Source organism: Varroa destructor, unplaced genomic scaffold, assembly GCF_002443255.2.
Source record: "Varroa destructor unplaced genomic scaffold, Vdes_3.0 BEIS01000006.1, whole genome shotgun sequence".
Classification (NCBI taxonomy): Eukaryota; Metazoa; Arthropoda; class Arachnida; order Mesostigmata; family Varroidae; genus Varroa; species Varroa destructor.
Window position 1 is genome coordinate 32,525,019 of NW_019211459.1, and position 26,731 is coordinate 32,551,749.

The 26,731-nt window shown below is 39.7% G+C and overlaps 2 protein-coding genes across 14 annotated transcripts; both read left to right on the forward strand.

The window, feature by feature from the left end:
• The first annotated feature begins 21 nt into the window (after positions 1-21).
• On the forward strand, positions 22-26,715 carry LOC111253260 (uncharacterized). Of its 13 annotated transcripts, none has more exons than XM_086992993.1 (8): positions 22-154; positions 659-710; positions 10,099-10,203; positions 10,523-12,253; positions 14,058-14,212; positions 15,552-15,680; positions 23,211-23,364; positions 23,924-26,715. In XM_086992993.1, the coding sequence occupies exons 5-8, from the start codon at positions 14,147-14,149 to the stop codon at positions 25,057-25,059; spliced, it is 1,485 nt and encodes a 494-aa protein (XP_086849119.1). In that variant the 5' UTR covers positions 22-154; positions 659-710; positions 10,099-10,203; positions 10,523-12,253; positions 14,058-14,146; the 3' UTR covers positions 25,060-26,715. The 13 variants fall into 13 exon arrangements, with proteins under 13 accessions (XP_086849119.1, XP_086849124.1, XP_086849121.1 ...); XM_086992994.1 differs by having other exon boundaries at positions 124-256; XM_086992995.1 differs by lacking the exon at positions 659-710 and having other exon boundaries at positions 32-154.
• On the forward strand, positions 1,514-5,485 carry LOC147755139 (uncharacterized). Its single transcript, XM_086993013.1, has 4 exons — positions 1,514-1,823; positions 3,157-3,203; positions 3,664-3,805; positions 4,239-5,485. The coding sequence occupies exons 1-4, from the start codon at positions 1,763-1,765 to the stop codon at positions 4,250-4,252; spliced, it is 264 nt and encodes an 87-aa protein (XP_086849139.1). The 5' UTR covers positions 1,514-1,762; the 3' UTR covers positions 4,253-5,485.
• Positions 26,716-26,731: the final 16 nt, after the last annotated feature.

A 26,731-nucleotide genomic window follows, 5' to 3' on the forward strand; every position in this document is an offset into this window, starting at 1 on the left:
TTTGTGACGTTACGTACACCTCATGGGAGAGGGTACCGCAGGGAGTTTAGGGAAGACCTTTCTAGGGTGAAGCGAGATCGCTACACTAGCGCTGTTCAAGTACAACCTTCCGCCACCGCTGCACGATAATCTGTCCTTTTTTTCTCAACTCCTCGTGAGTGGTCGTGAATCATTCATTTATTCCAAAATGATTGAAGACAACGCATGACGCTTAACAAAAAGACATCCGTAGCCTTCTGGATACTGAGTATACATGGTTGTCAATTCTATCTAAAGAATATTTTGTTATAGAATCACGGGTTACTTTGTCCATCTATAGAAAATTGTACTTTCTGCTGATCGTAGAAAAACTCTATAACGGTTATATTGTAATCTCGTGTTTAACCTATTATATCTAGAGTGTCCTTGGGGGCACACAGAAATAAAAACTAAGATGAATGTACTTTAAAATATAGTATTTTAGAATATATATATAATTTCAACGAAAATCAAGCTGTAGTTTGCTTCTCGCTTAAATTTAAGCATCTACATGAGCGAAACTACTCAAATTATCCTTGTACTGTTGTTATTAAAAGTATATCGTTTGATGCGCAGGTCTAGATAATAAATGTAGATGACCTGTTTGAATCTGACCCTAAAATGCATATATTCCATTTAGGTGTTAAGAACGTTGTGAACTAATCTAAGGCTGCATTGACTGCCAAATAATCGTAAGTAAGATTCGTTGGATTCTAGGAAGTGGATACCACCTCATAACTTTGTCATATACATTACATATTGCAATAGATGTTTTTGATATACGGTAAACATTCAGATGTATCTACTTGGAATGGAGTCATTGACTTTGACATTGAAATGCCATTCACAGTTTCTTTGACGAGACCTCTCGGCTCACAATAGCAGCTGACGCTTTAATTCTTCAGTATATCATATCATTCAATCTAGATTTCGTTATAGCTTTGTGTCGTATGGCGGAAATTGAACCGGCTGTGCTAGAGATTCAGCTGCGGAAGTTGTCTGCGACCAAACGGGATACGGTTTTTCGCCGATCTATTCGATATTCGTGATGTTGCGCGGGGCCCGATCGAGTAACGCGATTGTCGTCTGCTCTGGGCGCGCTTTTTTCTCCCACACCAAATCATAGTTAAAACCTGCAAACGGTTTCGGCGATTTCAATGAGCTCTTTTGATACAGGCGCGTAACTAAATAGTGTTGCCCCAATACTGAAACGTGTGAACGTGGAATAGCCGTGAACGATGGATTTCGAACGTACATTTCTGAATTTGTTTGTGTCTGCAAAAGAAATCATGGAACTTTTAGTATTATAAGGTGATGTGGCAAATACGTGCTACAGCTCAGTGGTTAATATTTCACTAAATTTTATTAAAAGGTCAATCATGGTACCTAACTTTATACTAACAGGTTCCTTTAGTTCTTCTCTCCATTTGCATCTCATGAAATAATATTTCACCTCACTGAGATGTTCATTTTGACAATCGGTGAGTATCGTATTTTCACTGTTGTTATTTAACAGATGTCTCAAGCGATTTCTAAGCATATCAACTGAACGCGGTTATATATAGAGTGGAGGCGTACTTTTAACGTTGTTCTGGGGAAGTTCAAAATGGCCTCAACCGCGAATTCTCTACTTTTACTCAAGTGTATATCTGTATGCTAGAAAGTGTTGGGCTCTTAAAATATCTGACCTTATGCAGTGAATTCGAAGCAATGCAAGTGGACTCTATGAAAGCGTTTTTCATAAATGGACGCGTATAGTCATCATAATCGAACGAGGTGTTCGCTCTCCATTAGCCGCCAGCAAAGTTGAGTAACGAATTATGGTTTTGAACCATATCGGACTTGCAAGAAATGCTTAGAGAGTATACTAATCTTCACAGCATAGTACAAATCTTTTAGAGAAAACAGCCTTGTCATCTAATTGCTGTCAGAGCATCGTTATTAATAGTGTACTCAGTAATTTCTGGTTTGCAGCCTTTATTCGTATGGGACTGAAAAGAATTATGTGTCTCTATATGTGGAATACTCGAAATACACGTAACGCTTAGAAAAAATTGCCAAAGCTGAACAGAAAATGGTTGTGCGTTTAGAAAATCGATCGGCTTTGATAGTTTCTAATAACAGTGATTTTTTTTAGGTCGAAAAAATATTCCGTTGCACGTCGATCCGCGTCTCGTTATTCATTCATTTCTACTTTTTGTTGATGCTAATCAATTTAGTTCTCGATATTTGTCTATAGAACCGAACTGGGAAGTACCTCTCATTACCTGAAGGGGATGCATCAATCATAGTTGAACACTTTGTAATATTCGCGTGAAAACATAATTTGCGCTGCTTATATATAATAATGTAAGAATCTCGAGAGAAAGAAATCATGTCCATAAACCGACCTGCCGTTGGGCTTCACATAAATATTATCGCTAACTTTATTTTTGATGACAGTGACTTTGAATTTTAATGAAGTATCTATTTTTCAAACGACTTAATCTCAACCCGCTAAAATATCTAGCTTTAATGTCCTGAGCGTGGCCCAGAACACGAGATGTACTGTAAATTGAAACAAATACTTGATACGTTCATTTTTTCAATATGTGACAACGCTGTTGCGCTGTTTGCTTCTACCTTAGAAGTGCACCACGAAGTGAAACCTAGATCATTCGAAAAATCTATGTTATGAAAAAAGTTTATCTAAAGATTAGCAAAGAGTAGCTTTTTACGAAACGTAACAATTGATTTCATGGGACCATTCCGTCCGTGTCGAAAACGTCACACAGTAAGAAAAATACTTTTTATCTTCTTTTTTCAACGCGATATCTAACGACGAACACCGAATTTACCTTATGTTAAACAAGCTAACTTGTGCTATACAAACTCAGCGTTTATCAGATAGAAGTGATGAATTGAGACCTTAATAAATGAATGTCTCTGCACTTCAATACCGTTTGCTTCTGAAGCACATTCTAATTCTACTTAACGAATATATACTTAATTAGTATAAATAAACATATCTATGTGTTTGGGGAAAAGTTTCGGTGACGGTTAGGAATTCCTATTTGGAAGAACCAGTGTCACTTTGCCTTTTGTCCCTTTCACGATACGCTGGAATTGATTTGTGCCATCATTCTCTTGATATTTCAGTGATATGTTTTCTGCTTGCGGAACAAAATGCCTTCGTGAAGTTTTCTGTACGTGTTACGCGTGAATTCGCTAAGTAACATTTACAAATCTAACAATACAAGATATAGGGCAGAATGTCCACTTACACATAGTGAGTTGTGATGAAGTTTAAAGTATTTACTATATCATAGTGTGAAATTCTTGTCCCTTTGCCCCATCCAATGCGGAAAAAATCGGTAGCCAATACAATTAGACGCGTCCCCAGTCATCGTGCAATAGAGTCATTCGTATACCCGCTAATTATATATGGCCTGTCAGATGCTCCCAGTGGACACAGCCACTGTAATATTATCGGTGAAAAACAAAATTGAATTTCCGTGACAATACTTATTACAGAATAAATAACTACTTGCCTAATCAGGCCACAGTAGCAATTACATAGAGTAGTGTTCACAGTTATATAATTCAACCTTCAAAACCAGTTGGCGATGACGGTTATGTATTATTCGTGTTTGACTGTCTGCTTAGCGAAATACGTGTAGTTCACCCGAGAAGCGTATTAAATCTGTAACGAAAAACTTTTCGAGTGGTGCACTGTTCAATGATCTTGGCGGGAAAAACAGGAGCGCAAGCTGGACGGGAAATCTATCTGGAAGATTCTGGACAGATGGTAAGATCTGAACGGCTTTGGACGGATGTGCGAAACGTAGACCATTGAATACGAAAGCATACTTTCTTCCTGTCGTGTGTTAGAAGCAGATTCGGGTTTAGCTGATTTCAATGGTTGTGCTTACCGATCTCAAGCAAGCCTTAAGGATAATGATTAACATTTCGGCATAGCGTGTATATAAATAGATTGTATAAATTGTGCATCACCTGAAATACGTAGGTGGATGGTCTAAGGTTACATCGAAGGCATTGTATAATAATTCGTTCAATTTATAATAACTCTATCAAATACCTAAATAACTGTATAAACCAGGTTTTTTAATAAAAAAAAACAAACTAGTTCATAAAGGTAATTAGTGCATTATATGAAAAAACAAGATAAGCTATACTAAAAATATTTTGTTGATATTTTACCTCGTGTACGTGTTATTCAGCCACTGCTGTTTAGGGCTGTTCCGCGAGCTACCCCAAAAATTTGGTAAAGCCCTCGACTTTGGGGGAGGATAAACATTCATATATGGGTAAGACTAGTCGCATAGCTTCACGCGACGAGTACACGTCGATTCAAAAGCCTCGATTCAGACTCTTATTTGGAATATTTAAATATCAGTTTTTGTTCATGGGATGCGAACTCGAGTTCCCGTATATTGGTCTCGCGTAAGAAAAATGCAGACAGATCTAATAGGTCTGTCAAAGTAAAAGTGTTTAAAACCATCCATAGAACAATAATCGTGCTCTATACCTCTGTCTAGCTATCATGAAAATAACATGTTCCGATGGGTACAAATAAATTGGTCTATTTTTAATTTGATAAAAAACTTCTGCACTTGTTAGGTTACGTTAGCTGCGCATTTTATTTAATAATTCGAATTATAATTTGGTCTTATTATTATTATATTATAACTTTGATTATATAAAGAATTATTACCTGGACCGCTTAATTTTTGAACTATTGCGCAAAAGCCGCATCTCTTACATTTTCGGTACTTTCGCTTTTGCAGTGTCCGACTGATAAGAATACGCTGATTTGGAAAGCCATTGATAAACCAAAACGAATTGCTTGAACAATAAACGTAGAAAATCATTCGATAGAACTCATCAAGCTAAATAAAGAACTTGGTAGAAATAAAACATAATATAGGCAACGCCCACAGGAAATGATCTCATTATATGGCAATGGCAGGACCCATAAAAGTTGCTTTTTCTTTCTTCATTAAAAGGCTTGAACTTCACATCGTTCGATTTTAACTTATGAACCTCACTTATAGTCGATGCGCTACGCTGGAATTCGCTAGAATTTTGAGGGCAAGCGATTGGACGTGAATGAAAGTGTGACACTGACTTGACGAAGTAATTAATACCTTCTGTTTTCGCCAAGATTTGTATCTGAAAGGCCATGGCAAGCCAAGAACGTAATTTTCTCTTTCCCGCAGGTGCGCAGCATCTGATGTGAAATAACCTATTTAATAAATTAAATCAACGTAATAATTTATAAATATTACGTAACATAAAATAAATATTACGACGTAAATTCTCTGTTCGAATCTATCGAGCACACCCATTGCTGGTGGGTCGATAAATGTGAGCAGTTAATCCAATAGTGTGCACCTTCACTATAAATGGGGCACATTAGGTTTAAAAGTTTAGTTCACGTTTGAACGTCATTTGACTCGAACGCCCTCTATATTTCAGTCTTCATCTATCAACGAAAAGATAAAATAAAAATTACACCGTATTCAACGAGTGGAAATTGTCGCCGAATCGAAATGGTCAGCCGATTAGAAAATATGCTAAACGCTACCCCGCGAACATTTCTTAAATTTAAATGTGTACAAATCAGCACTATTCGCCATCATACACTTAGTTAAAACACGCCAACGGTTGACTACATTGCACTGCCAGAATAATGTCATCGAAAACTATTCATTAGTCAATAAATCATGATCTACTCTGCACGAAAAAGCTGGCCACAGTCGCACAAAAGTTTTCGTCCAATACGTTCAGTGAAGTGCTGTGTTGGCTTCTGCTCTCAACGGAGTGACCATTAAAGCAGTGCCATATGCGCGTAAATGATTTATTCATTTCATTTATCTGATCCATTTATTCCCATTTATGCTAATCGATAGTCATTGGAGCAGTAGCATCGAATTTACGGATTGTTCTCTATTTTATTCTGCTTGGACCTTTTGAACTAATAATGGCCTTTTTCGAAGCTCAGCCGCACCAGCAAAATGGCATATTATAACGTCAATGTTAACTTGACACGAATGTAATAATTATCTTAAGGCCCTTTTTGGTACGTTCTTCTTGGTCAACATTAGCAGGCCTGATCCCCTATAGGAGTAAAATATTCTCCATGGTTTTATCTATTAGCGGTTCAGCATTCCATTCGGCTACGACATCAGGATAGAAAGAAATGAAATGTAAGTTGGAAAATAGCGAGTATGAGAAAATAGATGCTTGGTGTTTAATATTAAGGGGAAATATTTTTCGCTTATTTATTGATTGCGTTTGGGCTGTAGTAAAACGTAGGTGTTTCAGCTGGGTCAGCAAAATACAAGAATATGTGTGCTATGTTTCCCAAACATTTCACAGTATCAGCAACGAAAATATACTTAATACGGCAAAGCTCTATAACGATAGGGTAAAACTAACAATTAGAGTAATATAGTACTAATAAATCAGGAATAACGTCCGAATAAATCCGACACAAGTGTCTAATGGAAGCGAACGTAAAATTAAACCCAACAGTCCATAAAACTCCAATGATGTCAACTTACCAACCATCGATGTGCATGTCATACTGGATAATTTCGGCCCAAAAGAGCACTGTGTGTACGTTATATACTAAATAAACCAGGAGAAAAGTTGAAGTTTCAATGGACTTTCTTTTACGATGTTAGTACGTGCTGTAGTGTCTAATTTCATGTCCTATATAGGCATAAAAATTACCTTTCTAAGCAATTTAGTATATTCCAATATTTTCTTCTTATACCCTGTCCTGATCATCGGTCATATATTTAAAGAAAGAGAGAGAGAGAGAGAGAGAGAGAGAGAGAGAGAGAGAGAGAGAGAGAGATGCCTGTATAGAGTACGACTGTATTAGCCGCCTCATTTTCGATTCGTGCTCGTGTCAGAGATAGAAGCGGTAGGTGGAGGATCCTATTGGGGGAAGCCTCCCGAGCTGCTCATCTTTTCAAATATGAATTGGTTCAACATCCTCTCAAGTCAAGGAATGCTTCATCCGCTTGATAGCGTGCATTTCCGAGGCTCCTTTTGTTATTGGCTTATTTTGCAGTCCTGTCCGGAACCGGCAATTGGTCCAATAACAACAGCAACGACTGCCGATTTTGGCTGAAAGTGGGCCTATGGGGCCATGGCGGGCCTAGATTAGTGCTTGCAACTCAGAAATAGCCATGACCCATTCACATTTTCATTATTGCTTTGTTTGCAGCTAGATTGAGGAGTGCTGTAGAAGCAATGGCTAATCTGCAATTACCGCTAATGTACTATTGAATGCTTTTAGTATTATTTACCCTTATTGCTGAAAGGTACGTCGAGTGCAGAGCACCGCATTAAAAAAAACCAAAACCAATTTTGTTTACTTGAAACTACACGGATGGAAAAAGTTTCTCGTAGATTATAGGAATAAGCAAGTCGGAAACTTGAATTCCAATCCTGAAGGTGTAGGAAAGGACGTACGCAGTGTAATGCTGTGGCCTGGTTAAAATGCCCTACAGAGTCTCATGGCGCAATCCATTAGTTATGCCTCCAAAACTTCATTCTTCGGAACGAAAATCTTATCCAACGACAAGAATTGATGTAGACAAGTGGCATATTTGAAGTAGTTGCAAGCCGTTCGCTGAGCGTTGGACATAATATCGAATATCGTTGGACATTCATATCGAATCAATCAATGTAACGAAGTCTTCAAGGAGAATGTTCTTCATTTGGCCACTTCATAGAGGTTTAGTTGAAATATAAGTCACAAGATATATAAGGTGAAGCCTTCGTGTAAGCCGTATACAAATGTGGGATGTAGATATCAATGGCACGATATAAATGCATTATGTTCCAATCCTTAGATTTGGAACGTTTCAGCAATTTTCAAAGGTCCGCGTTTCTTCAAAAGGGTTATTCCATCAAAGAAGTTGCATAAGTATTATGCCTTTTATGTTGAATGTGAATGTATGGAACAATAGCGCATTATAAGAGGCGGCTGCGCTTCGCATGCAGAAAGTAAGCACAGTTTTCTAGAATTACGTCGGCATTTTTCTGCTTCAGATGTATCATAATGCAAGTGATAACTTAAGAGTTCTATTTCATCCAGCATGTAAATCATTCGAAAATAGGCCAAGGTCCCCGCATTCAATATTCTTAAGATGAACAGGTTTCATTACTTAATTGGCCTACATTATTTCCTATAATGTACTGTAGCCGACAATCGTCAACGGTGCAGTTGATAGCGATCACGTAAGTAGCTAAATATATATTTCTTCAAATGGGTCAGAATTGTGGAGCGACTCTTAACCCTTGGGTCGGTAGTAAAGCCAAAATGACTTCGTTAGCCATACAATTGTGGGTCGCTATGAGAAACAAAACAGTAGAGGCAAGAGTGGCAACATTAGACAGCGAGTTCAGGACCACTGTGCTGATGTAGTGTCGTTAACGTCGGTTGCCATAATCGACCAACCAGTATGCAGTGCTTCTAAGGGCACGCCTAGATACATTTAAATGTTTGTTTTAAATATCAATCCAGGTTCTATTAATGATTTTCTGCTATTCGTTTTTCTTGCCTTCTATGAGGCATAGCTGGTTTGCCTTATGAGGCCTTTTCTTTTATCGGTAATACACGGATCTGATCCGGTTTATGTGATATGATATGGTGACTTCTGGAAATGTATGAACTTCGTTGGAGACATACCGCCGGAAAACTACCATCATATCATAAATTTTAAAATTAAACTAAGACTCTATTGGGTCTACTAAGTGTATCAGTTTCAAAACAAGAACATATTTATCAAGAAACTTACTGAAAGGCAAAAGACTGCTTCTTAATTGCCAGCGCTAGCTAAATCAATGGCTGGCTACTAGGTTAGTATGGTGTGCAGAACTTAATGGCTGAGTAAAACGATGGGCTTACTGGTAAACAAAAGTACGAACCAAACAACGAGGATGAATCTTGACAGTTTAACTTTTTTAAAAATAATAATAAAAGTTACATAGTGGCGTCGATATTTCGATTTTTCGCTTTAATTTTGGCATGATGTTAAACATATGTAGCTTTGAGTCGTCTTTAAATGTCGTAAAATGGATTTCGTGTGCGAAAAAGAGAGGTATAACGTATATGCCAGTTTGTTCAAATAAGTTTCAAGAGTTCAAACTTTACGCATTATTATTAATTTTCTGTTAAAAACGTTTATGACAGTAGTATTAAAGGAACGATTAATTATTCTTGAGTAAGAAGCCCGCCATAGAAGATATTAGTCTTTTTTTTTTTGTTAGAAAAACTCACTACGCAAATCTGAATTTTCCAATATCAGTCAGAAAGTAGTAAAATCTTTACTATCAGCTGTCAGCTGGAAGTAGCGAAGTGGAATTAGAGAACTTTAGAAAGGGTCCAATATTCAACATATATATATATATATATATATATATATATATATATATATATATATATGGGACGCTACAAAGTGTTCTATTTCTTTTTAAAACTGGTGCAAAGTTTTTAATTAAAAAAAACTTTATTACTTATAAAGTCGAATTGACGAGAATATTTTTGAGGGTGAAAAGAAACTTCATGCACCCGATGTAGCAAAAGTGGTTGATTTCATCGTTTATAAGTGTAACAGCGGGGCAATAAGCCGAGAAGATGAAACATAAACTAAACGCATTCTAAATAGTGAGTTATATAATATATAAGAATCCTACTAACGTAATGCAGCGAATTAAAAAGCAACGCTGGTTGGCAGCCAGCCATTTACGCCATGGCAGTTAGGAATCAAGTACCTCAGCTATACACAGAGTTTAGTTCACCTTTTCTGAGTCTAAGTACTAGTCAGAAGTTCTATCTTAAACGGAATTAAAACTACTAGGAGTTTTCATTAGGGATTGATTTTGCCAAGAGCCTTCTATGTGTATCGTCGATAGTACCGTTTTTAAAGGTAATTTTGTTTCTGCGTTTCGATCTGTTACACACGGTACTCCCGAAATAAAACATAACACAATACTTTGCATAATCGATCTTACAAAGAAAGTTACAGTATTTTAATTTATGGATGTGTTGCGTTTCAGGAACTACACTAAGTTGCGGGTTGAAACAGAAGAGAGAAAACCTAGGAGAAATGTGACTTCAAGGATAAAAACTAGTATACTAAGGATATCGGCGATAAAGGAACGGTAGTAGTAGCAACAGCTAAAAAGGCCTAATTAACAGGGAGTGCTGTTAAGGGCGTCTAGGCTCGTAACCGTAGTCCCTGTGATAGTTTTGTCAGTAACGTAGTTGCCTACTGATCTTAGAGACACGTTATGGTCAAGGTTCGAATCCGGGCGTAAACACACTTCGTTTCGTGGTGGGGGTCAGTCAACCATATGAGGCCGTAATACCCGAAAAGACTCTTGCAATACAAGGAGAATAAGCCAATCAGGGGACAAAACAAGCCAGGCCCACTTAAAAGTGCCACTATCCTATTGCTTCCCCTTGTTTATTTTTTTGCAGTTCAGCTGTCCTGGTGCTGGTTTCGTTCTCGGTTCTAGTTTACTTCGGTTTGGCTCGTTCCTGTCGATCATCGGGCTGCTGGTGGCGTTCGTGCGCAGCTGTTCGCCGCGCGTCATGCTAAGCGTGGATCGTTAGCTAGTTTGCCTGTGACTAGCGGCAGCCGGGGAGCCGCAGTCCGTGGTGTTGTACAGGCTTAACCGCAGTGTTATTTCCGTGTGTTTCTTGGTAGCAATCGTCGTAGTGTCGTGTTCCATAGCCCTTTCCCTCACGAGACGGGGCAAGGGACAAAACGATGTAAGAGGCATCTTTGCTTGTGTATCTGTCTGTATATTCGTCTGTCCGCCTGTTCAGTAGAGGGTGAGGAGGGAAACAGATCTGAGAGAAAGAGGGGTAAGGCGTGACGGTGAAGGAGAGAATACAGCATTTCCCGCGCCGAACGAGGCCGTCTGGAGACGGTGGCTGTGGCTGGTAGTAGTGGTGGTAGTGCTCCTGCTGCTGTTTTTCTCGTTGTCCTGCCTTCACCAGCTCTCCCCCCCCACCCCCTTCGTCCTCCTGCTGCTGCCACTAGTGCAGTCTCTGGCACGGAGAGAGCATCAGGAGCGGGGAACGGAGCAGCGAGAGTGAAGTCAGAAGGCGCAGCCAGAAGAGCGGTCCGAACCTAACCGAACGGATAGGAGCGGAGCAGACCAGAGCGGATCGCCGCTGGCTGGGATACACACGAGAGGAAACGAACGAGAACACGGCAAGGGTGCGCGGAGGACAGTGAGACACAGGAGGGATGGCGGCGGTCAGGACGACGAAGGACGCGCTTGCCCGCCCGCCGCCCACGCCAATAGTAACAACCTACGCCCACGCCCACGAATAAATAAAACGAATTCTACGAAGCAAAGGTAGCCGATCGACGTCGCCGCCGTCGCCATTAGAGATAGACGCGACGCTGAACACCAACCAACTCGACGTCCAATTTCGCTAGCGTCGACAGAGGCAAAAGCGACACCATGGTACTGTGACGACTGCGAAAGCTAACGATAGAACAGTACGTGGTCGCACGCAAGCTAAGCCAGTTGCCTCAGCTGTTACCACTACAGACAGCGGCAACGCGTATAGCAGCTTCGTGCAAACGGACCGATGGGCTAAGTGTGTAGGTCTCGTCTGACAGTGTGTGTCATCATTCCCTGTACTAGCAGCTGGCTGGTTAATATATCCAATGTAGGCCACGGGGCGGCGGCAGTGGCGCCCTTGACGAACATCCCACTACCACCTAGACCATGCATAGTTTCGTTAACGATGACAACGCACCAACCTTAACGGAACCTAACGACACTGAACAGGAGTAGTTCTTCGAGTTGCAGTCGTCACGAATCCCCTTTCCCGTCCTCTGTCTTCACCGTGTCACCTCTCTGAGTTCATCGACATCATCAGCCTATTCTGCCTCCTCTAAATCATTAATCTCACTTCATCGCGCCATCGAGTTTGTATGGGTGTCTGCGTGAGAATCGAGTGGAATAGAATAGTACGTATGGATGTCTGATGTCTGATCTTTGTCTGTGCCTCTTACTGTGTGTTAATGTATGAGTGAGTTAGGGTGTCTGTTTGCCTGTGTGTGCACATCACCCGGATCCTCATCAAGAACAAGAATATAGAAGAAGTTGGAATCTGTGGCGATAGTTCAGAGCCGATCAGAAGACTCGCACGGTACCAGCCGATCCTGATACCCCACACATGGCGGAGGTGAGTTCGTTGACGTTGGTCAGGGAAACAAAAAAAAAAGGAGACTAAGAAAGGTAAATAGAAAAACTGATTCGGTATCATATTCGATTCAGATGATTCAGGTGGATCACGATGAGGCGAACTCGTGGGCGGGCAAAGCAGTGTTTTAATCAGACCAGTCAATAGGGGTATCGTTGAACTGAATCATAGTCCAGTTCTCTTCCTTCTATGTTGTTCTGTGGCAATACAGTTGGCGTAGCGTCGTACCCATTGGCCTTTGTCTGGTAGGCACTGGGTTATTGAAGCATGGCCAAGGCGACCTCTGGCAAGCATGTCGTTGTAATGTGTATTGTACGTTGTGGTAGCGGTGGAGCGCCACAAGTTAGCTTACCAAGATATCGCAGATGGTTTGGCTTAGTCACGTTGATGACGGAAACCTTTTTTTATGAGGTACTGAAGGACGATCCAATAATGTGATGACAAGCAACAGTAAACTTGTGTCAGTGAGTACGGAAGGGGATGACAAACGAACGAATAGAAGAAAGGGCAAGCGGATATCTGAGGATAGGATGGGCCAAACAGGACAAGTGAGGACACCATGCATGACCTTACGATGGCGAACTGTAGTCATATGTAGCTGTATGTTTGTTTGGGCCGGAAACATGTAATGCGAATGTCCCTTTCCCGATTCAGAACTGACAGTGATATTCGTCGTGTTTCTATTCTATAAATACGAATACAAATATTATATAAGTAATATTTATATTCGTCCTTCTAATTTCGATACACACGCACATTGATCCTCAAATTCTATAATGTATTTGTGGTATTTTTAAAATATGCCAACTATAGTGTTCAGCAGCCCTCGTTCAATACACCTACATCTACATAACTTATTTGTTGTATGTAAAATATATAAAAAAAATGCGATAAAATATATTAAAAAAATTAATTCGCTGCGGTTAATGTCACCTGTGTCACCAATCATAATTTATTTGTTAGATGTATGTTGACATAACAACAATGACAGAATCACAATCTCTTGGTCTCGACAAATAGACGTTGTGTCATACGAGGGCAACGGATCGGTGACACTATACGTGCACATATAGTCGTGGCATATAGATAATATAAAAAGAAATCGTAACTTCTTGTAACATCTTTTACTTATAACATGCGCCCAGAGATTGTATAAAGAGAATCATATACAATAATGTCAAAAATATCGACTCAGTCGTGTTGTTGAATTCAAACATGCCCGCGCTTATGAAAAGCGATTTTGATTTGCCAGCAAATATCTCGCACAGTCCAAAGCGCGATCTTATCCACTACTAATAGATAAGATTGCAAGTCATATAAAGAATAGGTAAATATGGTGTACTTAGATCTTATTTAGAAATAATGCATAGATCAGTCACGAATTATGCTTGAGTTACGACAAATTCTTCGGGCCAAGCTAAAAATTCAAAGCTTTCTTGTGAACTTTATCAAAAACTAGGTTTAGAAGCTAATTACCTTAGTCAAGTTATCAGATTTTTTCTCTTAGTTAAAATCCTTATGTTTTTCGGTATTTTATGTCAAATATTCTTCGAAGAAAGTTACGTTGCGTCTAAAGGAAACCAAGCCTTTCTGGTAAAAATAATTTTTTTGTTCAGTACTATGAAGGCGTTAGTTACACGTTAGAATACTGTACTTTGCTGATTTTGAACGCATTTGGCCCTTGGTCAGGGGCGATGTACTGTTTAGATGCGTAAACATGATCGTAGTGGGTTGTTATAGAATGATCAATAATCTCTCTCTCTCTCTCGCGCTCACGGATATCCAGTATCGGAAAGATGACACGGTAAACACTTTCCGCTTCTCCCGGATAGAAGCAATCTAAGCGCATTTTTAGAGAAAGGGCTATGTAACATCATGGCCTTATCAGAAGCTTGCTTAATCTATGTCTACTCGAATAGATCGCTGGACTTATTCCGTAAGGTATGTTTAACTAGGTGAAGAAGAAACCCAAATAAAGAAACGCGATACTGAAACCCAAACTCCCTTCTGAGTATATGCTTAAACTTATAAGGCGAAATTAAATTTCCAACTTACAGAGGGAAGATGGTCACTTTAATTAAGTATAACGCCAAAGAGATCATGATTTTTTCTATTTTACTTAAAATAATTAGATTATTCTCTATGTATGCATAACTATTCTTTCATTTGAGTGACATTGTTGAAGTAGAATTAAACATTCATTTTATACTGAATATAAAAATCTAATCACGTTTTCCGATCGAAACTTACATATGATATATTTCCGAGAGAAGTGCTCAAGGCTTGTTTAGGGGTATATCATCGCCGTTAATCGGCTGTATATGGAAATATCATAGCTCTACTACCACACAATCCAAAAAATTCATTCGAAGAGTTAAATAAAAAGAGATATATAAGAATTGACTGCTACTCAGTGGCTGAGAGTAAAAACGACAGTTTAACCCACTTAAAATCATTACTGTGGGGTCCTCGAGCAGTCACTGTGTGATATTACTAATAAAACTGTGGAAGCTGTATCCGACCCAGAACAGATGCCCGGTCAAAAAATATTCACGACTTTTCTGGCCAGCAGAAGCTCTCTTTAGTATAAACTTACGATTGTATCGTGCAATATACGAAATCAGAATGCTAAGCATCCTACACCGCTGTGATGATCGAAAATCTGAAGGATATTATCGCATTAGTGACTATAATTATATATATAAGGTATATTAGAGCTTCATTCAGAGTCTACATTATGATGATCGTTTTTTTCCTTTCCCACAACAGATTCACCTTCAAAGCGTAGAGTTTATTTCTCTGAGCAGAACTTCGGCGCACGAAGCGCGAGCCGTGATATTTGTACAAATGTAATAGATGGAGCATCAAGACCCTCCCACTATATACTACCTATCGAGTATTCAAAATGGCAAAATCTGCCACAAATCTTGGTCGCAATGCTGTCCTCTGTTACTGCTAAAGTTTCAAGACTGTACAGGTCTTTTCGAGCGATTTTTATAAAATAGCTTATTACTAATAGTGTAATAGCATGTCGCCCATTTAAATAGGTAATTTTCGTGTTAATTATAATTTTATGGTAGACAATTAGTCTGCCAGATTTCAGAACAATTTTATATTACCTGCTTACAACCGGAATCTTCGAAGCACTTTTTAACCTTTCAGTTGTTACTCATCTTCAATAATCTATCTTTCAAGTTAACTAAATCTATGACTAAAATAATTTGTTGATTTTTCATCGCAGCTATAATATACAGCTAAGCAAAACGTTTGTGGATTTCAGGGGGCTCTGGGTTCGCGGCGCCTCTTCAAGGTGTGGAGTGCGGACAGACGTATTCGTAAAGCAGTTATGGCTACCACTTTAGCAGAACTCATTGACGCTGGATGCACAAAACTGGGATATACTCACCAGGTTAGCATTAACAATCGGTAGCCTCAATGTGATGCGACTCTGAACTAAGCAAACTGCCATCTAAATTCGACGCGTTCCGTGCTACTATAAAAAATATTAATTATAGCGGTATATAAAACTTAGTCAGACAGAAATGAACATTGAACTCGAATGCTTCTACTTTTTTTAAACCAATCTCAAAGTAAACGAAGAACGAAGGAATTAGGCGGGAAGAGAAAGCACAGGTCTTTAGGTAGGCCAGCATTTTGACCGTTTAGCGAGTTATGCACACAATCTGTCGGCGAGAAACGTTGTCCAGGATCACTCAAACATGCATTTCTGTTGCATAGCAACTTTCAAAACATAGACGAGAACAATATCGAAAAAGTTCACCTCCAAGCTTTAAATCAATTCATTAAAGACAAGCCTTGTTTTTTTCCAAAAGTTGTTATGAGATCACTATTGTTCTTTGTAGGCAGGAGATTGCCGTTTTTTAGTTAAAGGATAAACTAGGGCACGGTATTTTGCGCACTGGGTTAACTATAAAAATTGCACATTTGATCAGTTTGAACGTCATTGTAGACGCGCGGCAATACGAGTAGAACTATTCGTTGTTTTCCTTTCGCGCCTATTTTTCCACCAGGTCATCGAAATGTGGCCTGTGTCCAGCGTATTGGTTCAATGGCATGTTTCATCATCATCATAGCAGTTTTTTCCATCTAGCGAGGAAGCTCGAATTTTGGCAACTAATGTATTTACTATCTGCTCATCCTTGCATGGTGCGACTTTCTCTTATCATTTAAGCATTTTATTTATTTTTCTTCTGTCAGAAATTATCAGGTTTGTTGTAAAAAGTTTTCCGGCCAGCTTTTAAGACGGTTTTGACTGTCAAATATTCTGTGACAAACTTTATTCGTCAATGATTAGAAAAAGTAGTGAGTTGTAAGTAAGAAACAGAAGTAACCGTAGAATCTGGAGAATATGGTCGGTAAGAGGAAGTTTCCCGTTCAAACCGTCGTAGGGCGGCCTTAACGATCTTTTCTTTTATCATGTGTAGTTTGCCTTGTTCCTCGAGTTTTTTTTTGCTAGATAGCCTAGTTCACTCGATGCAACTGGGCTGTGTACAAATTTTGGTTAACCAACTGGTTTTGCTCAAGCGTTTTGCAGTGTGCGGGACCCTTCTAGTCATACTAAACGTAAATCATGGTTGTTTTAGGATGGAATTGTGGGTTAACTCTAGGCATAGGCATATGCCCTGGAACTACGTATCTCTTTCTTGCTCCATATCGACGCGTGTCCGCCGCTTTTCGACATCCATAACAAAGATGTCTAGAAACCTGTCATTAAGGCTGTGCGTTGTTACACATGAGAAATCAGGTTTCCACATGCTTTTGATTCGGTTTATAGGCTGCCCAGGCTCCTAATCTCCTAACAAATCCCATAAAAACAAGATATCTACCAATTTCTACCAGCAGTTTCTCTTGTTGCTCCTTCGAGTATTTTGCCAACCGTCTTATTTCAAAAGTGTTTTTGGGAAGTTTTCATTGACCTCGGTGGCCTATCGGAACGAGTTGTATCTTTGCATAATCCTCCCCTAAAGGTTTGCATCGTAACCATTTGCTTGCAAAACTCCTTGATTTCTGCAAAAGGTCAAATTAAGTAGGTATCGAAAATGCACTTTTTTCGCCAAAAACATCCACTTTTCGAACCTGAAAAAAGGGTAAAACTCCATCCAGTACAAAACGACATTACCATGGTAAATGAGTATTGTTTAGTTGAAAATACTATGGTAATCTCTGAGACTATTGATTTAATTGATACTTCATTAGCGCAAAATCCACCACTACTTATCAATTGTCAGTTTGCAGAATTTTTTCATTAACACAAAGATTGAAACATTCGAGTCTGAACTTTGCCGCCGAAATCTACTAACTATAAAGATAGTAGCTGTTTTCAAGAATCGGTCATTTTGAGCACGGATCGTAGAAATGGGACTACAGGTGTCGGTAAGTTTAGCGCTAAACAGCATAAAAACGCTGCGTTATTGGATCGTTTTCCCAACACGAATAACCCAATCGTAGCCCGCCAATAGTAAAGACAGTGTTGGCGACCTAATCATGCTGAATACAATACATGGATGTTGATTTATTAATTTACTGAAAAAATGTTTATTTTTAGGAGTCGTTACTTGAACAATGTTGTGCAACTGCTTTATTGAAATATCATGCGATTTGTATTTCTAGAAGATAATGAACCGTACTCAAAATCCACAGCACCCGAAATTTACAAACAAAACTGTTCAAGCTCCACGTTCTGATTGAAAAGGGATATTGTTCTCGCCATTTCGTCACTATATTTTGCCGGGTGAAGGGACTTCGATGCTGATGCTAAGCTGCAACAGACTAGTCATCTTTTCATTCGCCGTAGCGGTTCTGTTTAATCGATTTTGCATCTTCAGTGCTAATGAACATTTGACCAGGAATGAGAAACCATTGTTCCTGAAATGTAAAAGCTTCACCTAGGTAGAGGATTTACCGTTTTTTACATTTGGGTCATGGTCGATACACTTAACTATATATATATATATATATATATATATATATATATATATATATATATATATATATATATGACATGCCGCACGGGAGACCCTCGCTTATTTATGGCCAAAAAATTGATCGGAAAGTATCTTTAAAATTCACAGGCCCTAACCATGGATATCTAGAAGTCTCTTTTGAAAATTTGACAGACAAAAAAAATACAGACAATTTTAGTAAACTAGACTGGACCCATAACTTTGAGCTTGTATAAATAAATATACTTGTAGATCTTGTAGACTAACTTCAGAACCCGAACTTTAACCTGAAATATCCAAAAAGCCAAGCACACTACAAGCTAATAAATGTTGCGAAGTGTTAGCGACGACAAATAGAAGCAAAAAGCTTAAACACGTGAATCTATTTTTTTAACGCGTGTCCAAAACGTTCATGATGATCGCAAATTATGATTTAAAAAAAAATACGATATAACACCCGTATCTAAAGAGAAGCTTACCGCATATTTGCAGCGTGCTGCAAATACTACAAAAGCACTTTTCGACCATACCAGCCAGTGTTACGCGAAACCCTGCTGTTGTCTACCACCACGGCCTCATACGTAAATAAATAAAACTTGTTTTTAATATATCAAACAGATAGGAAATTGTACTCAGAGAAAGTTTAAGGAAAAGTTAGAAGCGTAAGGTTAACAGTCCATATAGTTTTAATTTGAGCGCTCGGACTGGGAGTAAACTGCGTATCTGCAAGATACGTACCTACGGTTAAATGTGCTGTAACATGTTAACTTCAAAAATTAAATTGCTCTGATAATCGTTATATTCAAACAACTAAATGTTTTAACTACAAAGAACATAGCACGGAGTTGTGGCAACGACTCAGAAGACAGCTCTAACAAATGACGCGCGTAAATATCATTGTCGAGTAAATCTCGTCTATTGTTGTCGATGTTGGAAAGTACGAGTGAACCGTACTTTGATAGAAAGTTCAGAATGATCAAAGACTGTACAACTCGACCGGAAAAGCCTAGAAATAGGGTTAAAAGTTCGAACATCTTATCTATAGCATCCCTGCATTTTGGCCAGCCGTTCCTCTTCTACCAAACGACGACTTGTGTGGGAGTAATATCAGACAGTAAATATAACAGATCCGCATTTCGCACATTTTCATACAAAATTTACATCACCGAAACTTAACGGGATACTGAAAGATTTTGTCAGCAGGAGATAATGTCACTCACCGCAAAAAACAATCGCGAAACAGCGGGAAAAGCGATTTATCACAAACATGTCCTCAGAAAAATACGGAGTGCAGAGATAAGCGGCCGAAGCTGCTAAGCGATATCTGTGTGAGTATCTATCTACATATCCCTGTCATTCCCTAGCGTCAAAATAAAATGATGAGGAGAGAACATTGTACACAATCTACAGAAGAAAACCAGGCCGTGTTTCGAACAACGGCTTTTCTTTATGAAGTGGTTGTACAGCCTGCAAGGCTAAAGCCGGTATTACTATCTATGGGTGAATGAACAGCAGGTCGAGTGCTGTTTTTAAATGTACCTAAAAGTTTACTTGAAAAAAAGAAGAGCAGTTTAGATTCGAGTAAGAAAATTTCAGACCCGTCTCACAAAAACCGGATAGGTCTTTAGAGCAATACTTCTAATAGATCAACTAAAAGCACTATTGTTCTGGCTATTAAGTATAAACATATAGGGCACGTTTTGCCGTACACTATTACTGACGCTTATAGGAAATTTAAAGAACAGCATCTTAAGATCTATATAGGAGAACAATCCTTACTGGGCTAAGCCTTCATATATGGCACCTAATCGAGTCGCATATGTTTTTAATCTCTGTAGAACAGAGAAAAACATTTACCCAATGGTAACACTGTTGTCTGATCGGGAATTAAAATCTAGGTTGCTCAAATATAAAGAAGTATGCGTTCAGGGTACGTAGGGATTGTAGTAACAAGACACTTAGGATCGCTTGGCAGAACAACAGTCATGTATAAACAATAATCAAATCCTGTTTACCTCTCCAAAAACGTCGAGTCAGGTATTGAACAAAGATATTAGCAACTCTGACGAAACAGTTGTTTAGTTATGGCAGGGGTCAATAAGGCACGACCTTATACATGCCTAGGAAACGTTCGCAGGATGATCAGCATTTCTGCACGTGAATTTCGAAATTTAAAACGATACTCTTGAATTTGGCCTTAATATTTAGCGCTATGACGCATTTTTTCTCCAACGCACTTAAGCAGAACAAACTATTCTGTGTGAATTCCGGCAATAAGACAATAAATATAAGTTCCGCTATTGGTACATATATCAAATCGTTAAAATACAGTTCCGCTTTCTTTAAAAACTCAGTTCGTGTGTTTTTTCTAACTGACGGTGCTCGCCAGCATCTTGGAAATAGGAATGCCATTTAATGAACGATGCGTTGCGAGTATGACTTTAAATTGACACGGAACGGTATTATTTTGCCTGCGACCATGGAATAAACGCCTTCGATGTTACTGGAACAACAGCAAATAAGATTATATAATCTCACCTTTACGTAGAAAAAGAGCTACATTCTCTGTTATCTCCTACCGCAAGGTACTGAAGACACTATTGATTGCATAACTTCGAAAAATTTCGGTTGATGCAGAACGAGGCATGGCTCATATCTCTAGTTGGTCTTCCAGTATTATTTAATCATCTATTTAGTAGGTAGAAATTAGAATTATTAATGACACCCTAAAACAAGGGATAATCAAGGTCCATCAGTGTGATCCAAACTAATATTGTTAAGGATGCCAAACGGATTGGAAGGTTAAAAAATGTATTCAATAACCTCACCGAGTAAGCAGTTTTCGTTATTGGAACCGTCAATGAAAAATTGAAAAGGTAGTTTGGAGACGCCACAATCGACGAACTATTTGGCTCAATCCATAGGGAACAATGGAGATCTCAGAGGAAGCAAGAGAGCGATCTAGGATACGTTTGGTTATCGACGATGGATGAACGTCGATGTGCGGGCAGACGAGCAAAGTACCGCGAACGTCTGAGAGGAAAGGAGCTAAAGAACACAACCTCATTTAAACGTTGACTGTATAAACATCAGGGAAAAGAATCAAACTGTCAGAAAAAAATCGAGCTAAATATATTGTGCACCAGTCTAAACTATCAAGTTATCATATATTAGGTTGTAAAAACCAGCTAGAAGGTGGGCAACGCAAACTTTTAGCAGCCAGAGGTGACCATAACAGGATAGTGTTATGAGCAGACGATTTACTCAGACTCGGTGAAAATCATCGACAGAGTTATGTTTACTCTAGAAAGAAGGAAATGGGCAAAGCACTTGTGAGAGAATTCTCAGCTTGGCCTAATAGAGTAACAGCGAATTCGAACAATTCGGGTCATTAAAGAATAACGTAACTCTATGTACTCGTACCACACGGGGCAATACCAAACACACAACAGGATAACAACCCAGATGAAAAACGCAGGTACTTAATGTCTAGGGTACGTAAGCAAGCTATGACGACAAAAGTGAGACGAAAATGGCTGAAACGCTTTAGGTACGCGCATGATGGGGCGAATAAGGGTTCTCAGTAGATCTAGCTGAAAATATCACTGAAAAGGAAAAGCTTACCTACATAACGGACGCTGAGTCTCGTAAAAAATGCTAACGTTTGGAAAACATATCAATATATAGGTAAAACTTATAAAAAGTGGAACAGAAAGTAGCGACAATAGAAATCATGGGATTAATAATCAGCTTTTAAAAATAATGCGTGAACTCTAGAAAGCACCACAGACATCAGGCAAAGTAGAAGAAAGATGTTATGAGATTGCATGTTCGCGAACGAATTGTAAAAAATAAAAATTAAAAATTTACTTTTGAAGGAGATAAAAGTCCGATAAGACTCTTGCAAAAACATGGGTAGAATAATATATGACTTGTTAGCATTTTGTCTGAACTAAATCTTATATGGGAAGAAAATTACAAATTCGCTGGGCTTAAAAGAGACCTTTTTTCCAAATTAGCTAGAGGAAAAATCAACTAGAAAATTGACAATCAATATAAATTATGAGCGCAATTTATCAAATGATCGTTATCATTCTGGAGGGCAGACCACAGCGTGAACTAACAGTACAAAATGCCATCGATTTTTGAAAAAATATCTTCACATACAACGTAGTATGGAAGGTTGCCTTTGGATGGTCATCACAAGCCTTGTTGTTGTGACGCGCCATGACCTTGAAGGTTTTTGAAAGTATGGCGTTAAGCAGCGGTACGACTCATATGGATAGTATCGTCGGTAAATATTTATTGAGGAAACAGGAGAATTACGTAGCGTACTTTGATTTGAATACGTTTTTTTTTAAAATGATATGCCTCGACAACGTCAGAAGTGAATCTGCCAAAATAATTTTCTCAGTTCCACTGTATGAACACTAAGCCATTGCGTATTTCGTTTTCTTGTTTTGTCTTGTCTTGTCACCTTTTTTTTCTGAATAACTGCTATTATTTAAGAGATTTCGAATCGAATGTAAGTTTGTAAAGTTGGTGTTTGCAAACGTATCCATTTTTGTTTAATCAGATGCAGCCTAAAAACTACCCTTACCGTTCGAAGGGTAAATTAGTTTGTTGAAAAGCTACTTACAAATTGCTAACATACGGCGTCAAAAGTAATTTTTTTAGATATACGGAGGGTTTGAGTGTACGAACTTCAAAAACTCACGACTCTTTACCGATTTCGACTTCAAGTCTCACTTTTCTCATTTTGGAGAGTATATATATATATATATACTGAATATGAATTGGCTCTGCAATATCTATCTTATAAGGTTGAAGTCTATTCCCGCCTAGGTCTATGATAGTGCTAGTATGAACCTCGAATGGCCAATTGCTATGCTCACTCTCTGGTCATTAAGGTGTTAAAGTCCAGTTTGTCTTAACGGCGGTATCGTCTTGTAACCTGCTCATATACTCGTTATTAGGTTCACAGGTCGGACGTTCGAGTGGTTCTGGAAGCGGACGGAACACACGTGGAAGACGAACAAACCTTCGGATCTCTGCTTCGGGATACGGTGCTTTTATTAATGCTGCCAGGCCAGGCATGGCTGCCTCCTTCCGTCGAAGCTATCAAAACTGGTTAGTCAATGGGTCAGCTACCCTGAGCGGCGGCCGAGTACGTTAGATAGATATACAAGCAAGTCGATTCATATTTGTTTCAACTTGTGATATTGAATGACACTGAATTTACACAATAATGGCTGTACAAATGGTCACAGTGTTCTAAATGAACTCCTTCAAACGAAGGTGTCGTTTGAAAATCCTTATGTAATAGCAAGCTGCTGCGGTAAGAATAGATAATTATTCATTAGCTGATTGAATTATCATCACGCATGCATGCTAGCAAATAATTTCTCAGTAGCTAAACAATGCATAGCGACGCTTTGTATTGATTTGCTGTAAATACATTACTTAGGTACGTCTATAAAATGCAAGTGAAGCTAGATCTATATCGTACTATAGCATAGGCTGTTTAGATGGCCGGCCGGCGCTAATCTTTAACCAATTTTACTGTTAATCTCGCATGCTGCATTTTGGACGTAACGGACTATTGGTGGTTCGCTCCATGTTGGGCCTGTAATTATTCACCCATTGTACTACGAACATTTATTTTGAAAAATCAAAACTAAACAAACAGCCATAAATGCTATTCCGCAAATCGTATGCGAGACCATGCGGTCGCTCGATATCGTCGATATAGCTCCTTCGTGGAAAATCATGGAACACCGAGGCAAGGTGACGGTCGTGCTAACCTGGGAGCCGCAGGACCGTCGCAGTCGAACGCCCGAAGTCAAAATCGAAGTTCTTCCCGATAGCATAGTGCTACCAGGGCGCGGGCTTGCGTCGGGCCAGAGTGGCAGTCGACCCAGCACGGCCAGCAGCGGTCGGAACAAGTCTCCCCAACCACCCGGTTTGCAGTGCTTACAGCCAGTTTTAGGTTTGTCCGGGATCACGGGTGCAGGCCGGGAGACCGATCGGGATACCGCACTAGCGACGTTGCCTGGCCCAGGTCCGTCCGCAGGGACAGCGGCGGCCGCGGCGGCAACTTCCAGTGACGCAACTACACGACACGACCGGGGGGGCGATCGACGGGACAAGAAAAGCAAGCACGGCGAGAAGCATGGCGACAAACATACTCATGCTGAGTGTGACTTCCATTGCTCGTCGTTACACCAGCAGCAGCATAAGGCTGCCGCCACTTCGCCCATCGTCGACTTTCCTGAGATGGCATTTGGCCCGCCAGGGGTGTTCGGGCACGGTGGAGGCGGGATGCCGCTACCGCAGTCGAAAAGCGTCCATTTCGAGGCTGCGGCTGCCGCCGCATCTTCTGTCGCCACCGGGAGCGGCGCTGGTGGTGGTGGAGATGATGGAGGCGGCGGTGGCGGCGTCGTCATTGCCATTGACACGCCCGCTGTGGCTGCCGGCACGCGACCAGAGTCAACTGTGGCCACTGCAGCTCCTGCCAACAACGACACCGAGAGCGAGAGTCAGCAAGAAGACGATGAGGAGCTGGCGGACCGTTATCTGCTGTTGGTCGACCAGCTAGCGGTCGATCAGGACAAGCACCTAACCATCAAGGACATTGGAGTCATCCTCGAACGCCTTAGCTCGAAGATAGTCGACGTCGAACGACTCGAACGAGAAAAAGAGACCAAAGACATCCACAATTGGACGATCAAAGCGACGCTACGAGGTGGTCACGTGCTCAGCGAAGTAGGAGTTGTTTATAACGGCCGATATTACGGCGTCATTGAGCATCCTGGTTATTTCTAAGGAAAAAGGCGTGACGCCGATGATGCGCAGAAAGAAAGAACCAAGGAAAGTCAATAGATCAGTGCGATGAAAACACGGAATAAACGAATACGAACACACATCTATATATATATATATATATATATATATATATATTTGTACCACTGCCAGTCGATTGCCAGACTGCCCTGTTTGATGAAAACAATTATCGATTGTTGAAAATTTTGATGAAGATAATGAAGACGAAATGATGAGATGAATAAGGATGAGATAAACAGACCGTGATGATTTGCGCGAGAGTAATTTACGAGAGCTTAGACGGATGGATAATAAATGTTACTGGGAGGAATAATAATGGATATTATATTGGTTATTTATAATATATATATATATATCTCTAAGGTGCAGAATTGCTGCTAGCATGAGCAGCCAAATCTTCTTTTACAATAAGAGGCGCCACGATCAGCACCATTGTGCTGCTGCTGCTGCTGCTATGGACGACGTTTTCAGGGTTGGGGGGAAGGGATGTAAGTGTAGCATGCATATCCATGTCATAGTGGACGCCATCTTGCTACACAGCAAACTCACTGATTAATCTAATACTATGTAACGCTGTTGTGTGAGTGCGGAACCGGATTAGTCTTGATATTGTACCGTCCCTTCTTGATTGCTCCTTTGGATGAGTCGACAGGGTCGGATAAACACAGAGAGATATACACACACACACACACAGTTCTCATGTTATGAAGAAGCCCGCGACGTATGGCTGTTAGAGGGACTCCGCCGCACAAACACGGAGCAGAAGGACGCTCCGGATGCCGTGCTCGACGCACTGTACGTAAATGTGTTGAATCGAGTAACAACATGATGACACTGGCGGTGGTAATATAGATAATATAGGAGTTAGAGTTGGGACGACTCAATAGCTAAGACGTAGGGTACGCTTCCGACGCGTGACCCGCGTGTCTGCTCAAAATAACAGATTATGATAACGTGACGATAAAGTTGAAAAAACAAAAAGAAAATGAAAAAGTAAACCATAAAAGAAAATATGTTGCGGTAAAAGGGCTCCAAAAACTCAGTGCCAGTTCTATTTTTGCTACGGCGACCGTTCGGTCAAGCTAAAATTATCCATGCTTATAAAATAATAACAGTACGATATATAATAGAAATAATAATAATAATAATTATGAGAATAATAAGAGTTATATACGTACATACAATACTGTAAAAGGCTTATGAATAATATGAGGAAATAACCGATATGCACTAGCCTTGTTCGTCAAAAAAGTGATTTAATTATTTTCACTGAAAATCTTTACTTTGTTGTATATTAGAAATTTCCGATTTTCACCAATAGAAAAAAATTGGGTGATAAAGTGCGATGCCATCGCTAGAAAAAGCAACCCTAACCAGCGCCCTTCGCATTTGCAGCCCAGTGAAAGACTGGCATAAAATCAATTAACAATTAAAGATTGGCGGTATTCTTCTTTCACGAACAAAGCTATATATATATACGATAACAGTCGACGTTTAAGAGATCGCCGGAAAATGGCAATGCTTGCGTTGATACCAAAACAGATTCTCTTTCGCCAGGGACAGAATTGCCCTACGGAAGATTCTATACAGGTGGTGGTGGTGATGATGGTGTTGGTGGTTGTGGTGGTGCTGGTGCTGGTGGTGGTGGTGCTTG